The sequence below is a fragment of the Pistacia vera genome, unplaced genomic scaffold (assembly GCF_008641045.1).
Source record: "Pistacia vera cultivar Batoury unplaced genomic scaffold, PisVer_v2 Contig938, whole genome shotgun sequence".
Lineage (NCBI taxonomy): Eukaryota > Viridiplantae > Streptophyta > Magnoliopsida > Sapindales > Anacardiaceae > Pistacia > Pistacia vera.
In genome coordinates, this window is record NW_022196821.1 from 193,415 (window position 1) to 203,885 (window position 10,471).

At 34.4% G+C, this 10,471-nt stretch overlaps 1 protein-coding gene and 2 long non-coding RNA genes across 3 annotated transcripts; 2 read left to right on the plus strand and 1 right to left on the minus strand.

Moving 5' to 3' along the window:
- The first annotated feature begins 833 nt into the window (after nucleotides 1-833).
- LOC116120492 lies at nucleotides 834-3,782 on the plus strand. Its single transcript, XR_004126557.1, has 4 exons — nucleotides 834-945; nucleotides 1,208-1,326; nucleotides 2,143-2,388; nucleotides 2,764-3,782. It is a non-coding gene; the product is annotated as an uncharacterized LOC116120492 (long non-coding RNA).
- A 1,449-nt stretch (nucleotides 3,783-5,231) lies between these two features.
- LOC116120485 lies at nucleotides 5,232-7,891 on the plus strand. The gene is made up of 3 exons (XM_031406431.1): nucleotides 5,232-5,385; nucleotides 6,517-6,889; nucleotides 7,550-7,891. The coding sequence occupies exons 1-3, from the start codon at nucleotides 5,232-5,234 to the stop codon at nucleotides 7,761-7,763; spliced, it is 741 nt and encodes a 246-aa protein (XP_031262291.1). The 3' UTR covers nucleotides 7,764-7,891.
- A 480-nt stretch (nucleotides 7,892-8,371) lies between these two features.
- On the minus strand, nucleotides 8,372-9,043 carry LOC116120481. Its single transcript, XR_004126556.1, has 2 exons — nucleotides 8,839-9,043; nucleotides 8,372-8,692 (listed from the first exon to the last, which is right to left on the minus strand). It is a non-coding gene; the product is annotated as an uncharacterized LOC116120481 (long non-coding RNA).
- Between the last annotated feature and the right edge of the window lie 1,428 nt (nucleotides 9,044-10,471).

Below are 10,471 nucleotides of genomic sequence, written 5' to 3' on the forward strand. Positions count from 1 at the left end.
TCAAAATCTTTGTTTAGGTCAGCCATTGTTTCTTTTAAGTAAGAGGGAATGTCTTTAATACAAATAGTAAACGATTGCGACAATGGGTGGTGGAAAATGACAAGAAAAACGCGATGAAGGGTGGTTATTTCGTCAAGGCTTTTTTAGGGTTGATTAAGCGATTGAGTTCGCTTAATCGATTTTGATTGGAGAAGGGGGGTCCTTTGCAATTTTCACAATTTAAACAAACTTTCATTAATTATAATATTACTCAAATATGTTTAAATCTTTTCAGTTTAACCCGTTTTACATGTTTAATGAATCCTAAGTGTGCCACATCAGTTTTTTTAACTTAAAAGAAAATTACAAAAATTTTTCAAGGTTATTTTTTTAAATGCAAACTTGGGATGTCCAAGGAGTTAAATTTCCTCCCTTTCTTCTCTTCTCTTCTTCTTCTCCACACAAAACCTCTCTCTGTTCCCTTTGTCTTTGAACAAAACAAGCCAAGTTCTCTCATCTCTTCTCTTATCTTCTTTTTCCCACCACAAAACCCTAGCCAAGAGAAACGAAGAACACCCTATTGTATATCTCTTTTCTTCTCTTATCTTCTTCTTCTCCTTCTCCTTTTTCGCATTTATTAAAGAAGGATTTGTGCCGAATTTTAAAAAATAGTAGGAAGAATTTGAACTTCTGGCCAAATTGATTTTTTGTATGAATAATGAAGATTTTTATGCCAAATTGATTTTTTTGTATGAATAATGAAGATTTGGGTTTCTATTAATATTAATGTTAAATGGTGGAATTTGTTGGATATGGAATTTTTTATTNCCAACTGTTGCTATTGCACATAAGAAGAACCAGACTGGGCTCATTGTTGGTATTTTAGTAGCTCTCGGAATTTCGAGCTTGATACTGATATTTTTAACTTTTTACATGAGGACAAAAAGCACAATGACGATGCGGAAGGTAAGAGAGCCCAAGAGATTTTTAAATTAATAATAGTTGAAGTATCAGGAACCAAGTTTGTTCAAGAAAGTTTATGAATTTGCATTTCACTTGGGCACAAAGTTAAAGGTTCTCTGGGCATTTGAGAAAAGTAGATTCCAGAGAAGTAAGAATTTTGTCCTAGTGCAACTGAGTTTGTTCATGAAATAGGCAAAGCTGCTGGTGTAATTCATCACTTGTCGTGCAAATCCTCAATGTTATGTAATCTTGCTTTGATATGCAGTGCTACTTGGAATAGGACCTGAACTCAAAACTTTCAGTTATGCCTAGTTGAGACCTGCAACATAAGACTTCGACCCTCCAAATAAGCTTGGCAAGGGAGGATTTGGACCTGTGTACAAGGTAACTTTTGTATCTTACATTTACATTTTTGATTTACAAGTTACAAACAATGTTTAGCACACAGGGAACTTGGGTTGCAATGTTGTATTTGAAATGCATTATCATAGTTTAACACTATTAACAAGAAAACTAGGTGAATTTCAGCTTTTGGATACTCACCAAAGATGTAGCATATATAATTTATGTCTATAAATCTGGTGCTACAGTGTATGATTTCTGATGGAAGGGTTACAGCTGTGAAGCAACTTTCTCTAGGATCCCTCCAAGGGTAAAATCAGTTTGTTAATGAGATTGCTACCATAACTTCAGTGCAACATTGCAATCTTGTGAAATTGGATGGTCGCTGCATTGAGGGAACTAGGCTCCTCTTTTTTTATGAGTACCTTGAAAACAAAAGCCTTGATTAAGTATTGTTTGGTATGAGGATGCTAATTGATGATCAACTTTAGTTTAAAATTTCTACTTTTGCTTTTCTTGCAAGCAACTGCAATGTTAATGCATGTGATTTCTCTCCTATGATTTGCTTCCAGTTATAAACAATAAATCTTTAAGTACAAAATACTATTTTGCTGACTTTCAAATGTTTTAACCATTGCAAGGTTTAAAGAAACAAATATCTGTTCTCCTATGTAAATTGTGTTTAGTTATATATATATATATAGAAAAAACTGCAAGTTTAATGGGCAAATAAGAGCACAAACGGGTTTGAGCTGATTGTAAAAGTTTTATTGAGCTCCAAATTGTTTATGGGGATAAATTGTCCATGAATCCTCAGTTATCCATATCAATAACTCTTGAAGTTCTTAATGATTGCAGCCATGTTTCTGCAGGAAGAAGGGAATTGCATCTCAATTGGCCTACCCGGTTCAATATATGCTTGGGAACTGCAATATGTCTAGCATGTCTTCATGAGGATTCTAGGCCAAAGATTGTACATCAAGACGTCAAGGCAAGCAATATTTTACTCGATGCAGAACTCTGCCCAAAGATATCAGATTTTGGATTGGCCAAGTTGTATGATGACAGAAAAACTCACATCAGCGCCAGAGTTGCAGGGACCATGTAAGCTCCTTCAATCATTCCTTGACTACCATTCTTCCTTAATACTCCTTTTAGAATGTGCTGCAGAGTATTTCAAAACATCTAGTGGATTTTGTTGTGAGTATTTCAAAGTGCTCATCATGCTCAACATACATGTATTGATGAGAATGACTATGAGAGCAATAAATGTATGTTGAGAAACTTTTTGTGTCATCTTTGATAATGATGTAATTGTTTTGTATTAGGAAAGATTTGCTAACTTATAAAGCTTTTCACTTTGTAAAGGCAAGTGGGCGCCTGGAATAGGGCTGATTATTGAATCCAGTTTGAGAGCAATCTATATACCGAAGCTTTTCTTTTGGATTTTAACCTTGAGAAACATTCATTTTCTTGCAGTGGCTATCTGACACCAAAGTATGGAAAGCTTGGACACTTGAAAGAAAAGGCTGATGTATCCAGTTTTGGTGTTGTTGCTTTGGAGATTATCAGTGGAAGGGCAAACTCTGAGACTAACCTGGATAGGGAAAAGATTTATCTTCTTGAATGGGCACTTTTACCATTTTTTTTTTTTAATGCTTTCTTCTATGTATCCTAGTGTTAAAAAAACTTATTCCTTGAATTGTCTCTATGGTATTTGTAGGCCTGGAGTCTTCATGAAAGTAACCGAAGTTTGGGGCTGATAAATTCCCAATTATCTGAGTTCAATGAAATTGGCACTGTACAAGTAATAGGAGTTGCACTCTTGTGCACTCAATTGTCACCAATGTTACTGCTACCAATGTCACGCGTTGTTAACAGCTTGCTGGAGACATCGAAGTGGAAACTGGTGCTTCAAAGCCAAGTTATTTGACTGATAAGGATTATAAGGACATAACAAATAGCCTTTTGAACAAAGATACTGTTACATCCTCATCGACAAGAAATTATAGCAGAAAGAAGAGCCAATGTGGCAGTGTAACTGATCTTAGCCCTGGAGTTGATCCATTGCTCTCCAGAATAAGCCCCTGGGTTCAGTGACATAATTGCAGAGGGGAGGTGAGAAATTTCTTTACTCACTGAAACTGAGTGAATAACACCGCTCCTTGTATACCACAACTATTAATTGCACAGTGAATTTGAAGACCATCATATTAGATGTATATAGAGAAAACCTCTGTATAGTTCTTCTGCAACAAGCTTGTTTGGAATCTCTTTTGGAATTTCTGGATATTGGAAGTTTCAGCAGTATGTATAATTTTGGGAAATTGCTGCTATACAGGGGTAAGAATACAGCAATCGACAGAAGTTTTGTAATATTGTGTAGTTTAAGATGTGATTTTTGTGGCATGGAATGTCATATTTGTAACGTTTCAAATATTTTTCATTTGAATTTAACCGTCAATGTGACAAATATGGATTTATTGTATATGCAGCTTGTAAGGTACTAAGGTTTGGATATAGTTGTATAAAAGTTTCAATCACTATATAACTCAAGGATATACTTGCTGATTTGGGATCTTTATTATGCTTTTCTTAGATTTTAAGTATTTACATTCAAAATCAGGTTAATGCTCATATAGTCCTGAGAGATCATTTAATTCAGTCGGCGATCGATACTTACTGTCTCTTATAAATAATATATGTGAGCACTACAAAATTAATAGATCAATGTTTAATGGCATGATTTAAAAAAAAAAAAAAAAAAAAAAAAAAAGAACCGAATAACATTTTCTTATGTTTCGTGAAACAACGATTCCACCTTTAGTTTCGTAATCTAATATGTGCCACCCAACATGACTCTCCGTCCATCAAAATTATAACTTGACCAGGTTTGACTGTTTAAAATTCCAAAATTATTCTTATTTATTCATTATTTTCAAAAGAGTAAACGACATGTTCCCACCCAAGGTTTGACGAAATCCCAAGTTAGTACTACTGGTTTCATTTATTCCAGATTCCCACCCTTAAAGTGACGGAAAAACGTTTGATGTAACGGTAAAGGGGTAAATTGGTCATTTTACATGGGCGGCGCACGTTAGCAGACCACCGCCTCTAACAGTCCTCCGGCGCACGTTAGCAGCCGTCGTTCNCACATCTTAGTTGTAAAAGGTAACATAGGAGAATAGGAGGTTCATGAGATGAGAAAGAGCTAGTTTGAGTCTACTTTGACTGAACGGGAAAGTATCACTGTAGATCTTTGAATAACAATTTTGTTGTGTAACCTTGGATCCTTTATCATGAATATGTTGTGGTTGACAATGATTTTTGAGATGGTGACAAGTTGGATTTCTGGATTGAAGTTAGTAGGTTTAACAAACTATGACTGTTTATGTTCATTTGTTTGAGAAAATATGAATTCAGCCGTATTGGAAAGGCTTTCAGTTTGCTTGGAGTTTTCTATTCCCCGACTTAAGCAAATGAGTGATTTCTTTGTGCTCAAAGTTCAAATCCCCTTAGGGCCATCTACTTAAAATAGGGAATTATGAATTTAGGTACAATGTTTTGTCGAAATGATTAAAAACGGACACAAGTTTTAAATCATTCAATTTAGGATTTAAGGGTCATTACAGTTAACTTTAGCAGAAAAACCGAAAAGTCTTAAATACCCCTTAATGTTTATTCAATTTAGGCATCCACTTTCATTATGGAATTGATAAGTATATTCATTCAATTGCACATGTTAAGTCAAGTTCATCAAAACCAAATACAATTTTACCTTAGAGAGAGGAATGTGTGTTAAGAAATTTGAACAACTGCTTTAGGATTGATTAGCTTCAAAGGAATGGAATTCTTCTTCTATAGCTGGATAGGTTAGTCCGGCCAGGAGGCTATTTTGCCTTCTCGTCTCCAGACAGGATGAAGAGGTTCTAAGAATTTGGAAACAAATGAGCACCGTTGTGGGAAAGATGAAAATAGCTTCCAAACAGAACCAAATTGTTGTTTGGGTTAAACCTCTGACAAATGATTGTTACATGGATAGAACACCTACTACTGAACCTCCACTATGCAGATGTCATGATGATCCAGATGTTACGTGGGGTGTGCACTCCTTACTCTGACCGTAAATGATATTGCGCGATCTAGGCACTCCGAGACAGATATTGGCCAGTGGTGCTGGCGACTAGTGGTGCTGCTTTTAGTTTTTCTTATATGTTCTTAGTTTTAGTTTTTGATTTTTGATTTATTTTTAATTTTTTTTTAGTGGAGGACTAGTTGTCAGCATTTCATTGGAGAAAAGTTTTTACATGTCAATGTTTTAATAGATAGAAGATTTTTAGTTGAATTTTTTTATCATTTATTTTTTAATTTATATAATATAAAATTACTCAGAGATCTCTATTTGATGTTAAGTGTAACAACTATTTACGGTTGTACATCTCTAAATTAATGATTTGAAACTTGTGTCTGTTTTTTATCATTTTGACAAACATTGTGCCTGAATTGATAATCTCCCCTTTATATTATATTTCACGAGAATCTTCACAACTGATATTGTAGGTTTTGGAAGTAGCCCCAGTTTAGAACTCATTGAACATGTAGGAGACAGTCAATCTGTTTATACAAAAAAAAAAAAAAAAAAAAACCGTCAGATATGTTCTCAACTAGAAAGTTATTCTTGTGATCATGTTTTAGTGCAAATTGACATTTATCCAACTTAATTGGGTGGAAGTTATTCTTGTAGTAATCTTTTTTAGTGAATTTTACATTTATCAAACTTAATTAGGTGAACTTGCCCCTTTTAATTTATTCAAACTTGAGTTAGAAGAAAATATAATTTGGTAGTATCATTTTTTTTTATTTTTTATTTTTTTGTTTATTCTGTAAGCAAGTATTCTGATATCCTTTCACATTTTACTACATAATTTAGGCAATTGGGGAAGATGGGTTGATTTATAACTTACCCCATCTCAGTGCAGAATGGGTTTGGACAGACCAGTGGTCAGCTCTAGAAAAAGAGAATTATCTTATACATCTTGACCAAACTGTACTATTGTATTATGTTCTGTCTTCGATTATCATCTGAGTTTACCTATAATAGTCATAATTGTATAAGTTGCAATCTGGACTTAGTGCTTTGATGACTCTTTTTGGAAGTTTTATTTTTAACCTTTATTTATATGAAATTTATGCCTAAGAGGCAATGAAGATATTATTTTAAATAATGTTGAGGCAATACTAATGATACTCTTCTTTATATTATATTTTATCATGCAGCTGCATTTGGAGCAGTTTTGCATGTAATATCCACTTCACTTCTTGGAATAACAGCAATCACCATGGCAAACACTATTGCTGGTGAAGAAACAGTGCATAAACTTGCTTCACTTTTGCTTGTAGTTCTTGGTGGTAGCTATATCTTGTTGTTTGTGTCTGGGAAGGGTGGCCACAGTCATTCTCACAACCAGCCAATGGAGAAAATGGCTGTTGCTGGGCTTGTTCTTGTTCCGGCATTATCTCCTTGTGCAACCACACTTCCAGTGTTTCTTGCTGTTGGGAATTCATCCTCCATGATGGTACTTGCCATCATAGTGCTTCTATTCAGGTATCAGTAATGAAGGCATAAGAAAAATTAATTAATTTATTCTGGTTTTATGTTATTAATTTATGACAATCATGAACAATAAGTTTCCTCAGTCTGTTTGACCGAGCAAAAACTAATTTGGAGCAAAGCTGGCTAAAAATTGCATAGGCCACAAGAAAGTTTCATATAGGCTGACAAATGGAAACATGATCCATTAATTTCTCTCTCCATAATGTGTCATCATTTATTTTCATCAATTCCATATATATACGGATGTGAAAGGGTTCCATGGACCATAATTGCTTCATGTAGCTTCCCTTCTTAAATGAGCAATTTGAGGGTCAGTTTAGTTGGGTTCAATTCTTAGTAATGCTATCATCTTTCAATATGTCCCGCTAGATTCAAGTTTAAATACTTTAGAGTTGGCTTCTCACTTCCATATCCCTAATTGACTGATTGCAGAAAGTGTTGTGACTTTGTGGATTTTCTAGTTTCTAAACTCGGGTTGTTCAATTTTATATATTTAATTACTCTGCTGCAGTTACTATGTACTCAATTGCTATAAAGTTAATACATTACCCAACATGCTTGACTGAATGGTGTAATGTTTATTAAGATTATCAATCGGATGATATCATGAAGCTTGAGATTGAGAAAAGATTATTGTATTTTTCGTTGCAGCACGATAACGGTGATGACCTCACTGGTGGCTCTATCATTTTACGGCGCAAGCCAGTTGAAATTTCATTGGGTGGAGAGGTATGACAAACTTCTTGTAGGATCAGTGCTATGCTTGGTTGGAATCTTGACACTTGTTTTTCATGATCATGATCATGATCATGGTCTCGGAGCTTCTACTGGAGAGCATTTAAATAGGAAACTTATTGCCTTTTAAGAGGTTGCAACTAGTGTTTGTTACTATATATAAAATGCCTACATGTAATTGTGAACCAGTGACCACTGCATGTAAACGGTTGCTTTGATGGAGGGGTTTGTTTGTTTGTTTTACCACTTTTCACTTAATTCACTTATTAGAAAAAGGAAAATTTTGTAACTTAAATCTAAACATTGCAAATTTTTTAAGAACATATTAATCAAATAACCTAATATGCTCTTATGCATAATAAATATAATTTATTTAAAATATTAAATAAGGTTTAAAATTTATTTATTTAATAAAGGGATACTTATAGAAAACCCACAAATGTTTGTCAAATTAGTAGATATCACAAAGATTAAGAAAATATTGTAGATGATAGGGGTGGGCTAGTACCTGTGAAGGAATCGGAATCGCCAGTTCTGGTTCCTTAATAGTTGGAATTGGAACCTGTTTTATATACCCACCCTTTTTTGAAGGAATTGGAATTGGAATCGGAATCAGAACTTTCAGTACTGGTTCCTTAATAGTTGGAATCAGAATCGGAATTGTTAGTATTGATTCCTTAATAGTTAGAATCGATACCTATTTTACCAGTTTCGGTTTTGGTTCCGGGTACTCGGGAAAATTGTAATTGGTCCTTATTTGCTTCAAAAATAACAAATAAACCCTTATAATATTACAAATACATGCCCATCTCACAACGAATCTTGATCGTTGGATTATAACTCATGTACCAATCACTTTGAAAAGCTTTTTTTAAAAGCCAAAACCCTAAGCATTGCCTGCAAACAAAAACAAGCCAAGTTCTCTCCTTTCTTCTCCTATCTTCTTCTTCTCCACACAAAACCCTAGCCAAGGTAGCCCTAAATGTTACGTCTATCTCTCTGCTCCCTTCGTCTTCGAACAAACAAGCCATCTTCTATCATTTCGTCTCTTATCTTCTTCTGTTAGTGTTTTAATCAAAGATAAACGCAGCAGAAAACAAAAATTTATAGATTAAAACCCTATAAGTCCCGAAATCCATATATGAGCATAACGATGTTCATATGCTATAAATCAAACAAGACCAATGAAAGATTCAGAATCTTACCAACGTTTGGAGGCTCCGCCTCTTTTCGGATTTGGATGAAAACGCTCACGATCCAACTGTAGGATTGAACCAACAATATCCACACAAATGCAAGATTCAACACAAATGATTTACGAGATTATTTGTGTAGTCTACACAAGATGAGTGAGATAAAGGATTGAGAGAAAAATTCTCTCAATGAACCTTTGGCATTCGCAGCCAAGAGAAGAGAGAATGAGAGTTATTTGATTTTTAGGAAAAAGTGCCATTTTATAGTGTTGCCCTAAAAATCCCTTGAACAATTATTTACCATAATGCCCTTCCACTAATTAAATAATTAGTGTCCATAATTCCGGAACAAAATCATATATTGGGTATTGACATGTTATTTTTTTTATCCTTTAATAAAATTCTTTCAATATTTAAAACATATATACACCAATATATACATTTAAATACTGACGGTTTATTTATTTACAATATATATACGAAAATATACTTATTTAAATAAATAACCAATCTTACATATTAAATCTAATAGGGGATTGGATCTAGGCAACAATCTTTCCAGCAAATTTAACTGCTCTGTAAGATTTACCAAAATACTCCTTTGTCAACAAATGACGAAAATACCCCTCACATATTATCTTCTTTAGATTGCCTTATATGTGTGTGACCCAAAAACTCCCCATCATGCTAGTAGTGCATAATATCGCGTTTAAAACCCAATCAACCTTTCATTATACACAAACCAAGATTGTCCCCTAGTAAGACATCATGGCCACCTAATAAATTCATATTTAGCGTATTCACTACCTGTCAAAAGTATGGTTATCGAGCAATCAGATCCTTTCATCATCTATTGTCTCATCAAGGTTTGAAGCATAAAAGTAATGTCGGCTTCAAGTATAAACCACCTTGAGATGTTCAGACTCAGTTATTGGACCAATTGACCAATCAAGCTTCAACTCGATTCCACTGTGGCCACAGATTCTAAAGTCGTTGTCCTTCACTGGAATCTCTCCGAGATAATATCACCTATACACAAGAGTGATGATTCCTTTGTCAATCCACCATAATCATGATGTACTTCTAAATGTAGTTAATCACTCCCATACTGATAACCCTATCAGGATTACATTTGGCTAGTGTCAAACTACACCAATAGGTACACACGGCGCTCTAGTGATCTGAAGTCTAAGGACCACATGCACAATCATATGTTAAAGGATGTATTCCATGGACATTGGTGTTACCATCTATATGAAATCCTCTGATGGGTCAGTCCGGTGAACTCGTGAATAACAATCACCCATGCGTCACACTAAGTTGTCATCAAACAACCTTGACATGTGAGATTAGTCACTACCTTTCGATAGGGTCATTCAACACTATGATAATTTTACCATATTATCTATGCCCTTGGTCAGGATAATACTCCGGCTACGGACATTTCTAGGATGGCCACCATAAATGATCATAGGGATCTCACAATCAAGACTTATCACTACTTGATTCTCTCATCACGGTTCAACCACTCTAAGAACACATATTAATACATACATATGAAATATGTTTTACATAATATAATCAATTCCTTTTTTATATATTGAATATTCATGATCCACATAGTCAACATACAACAATATGATTG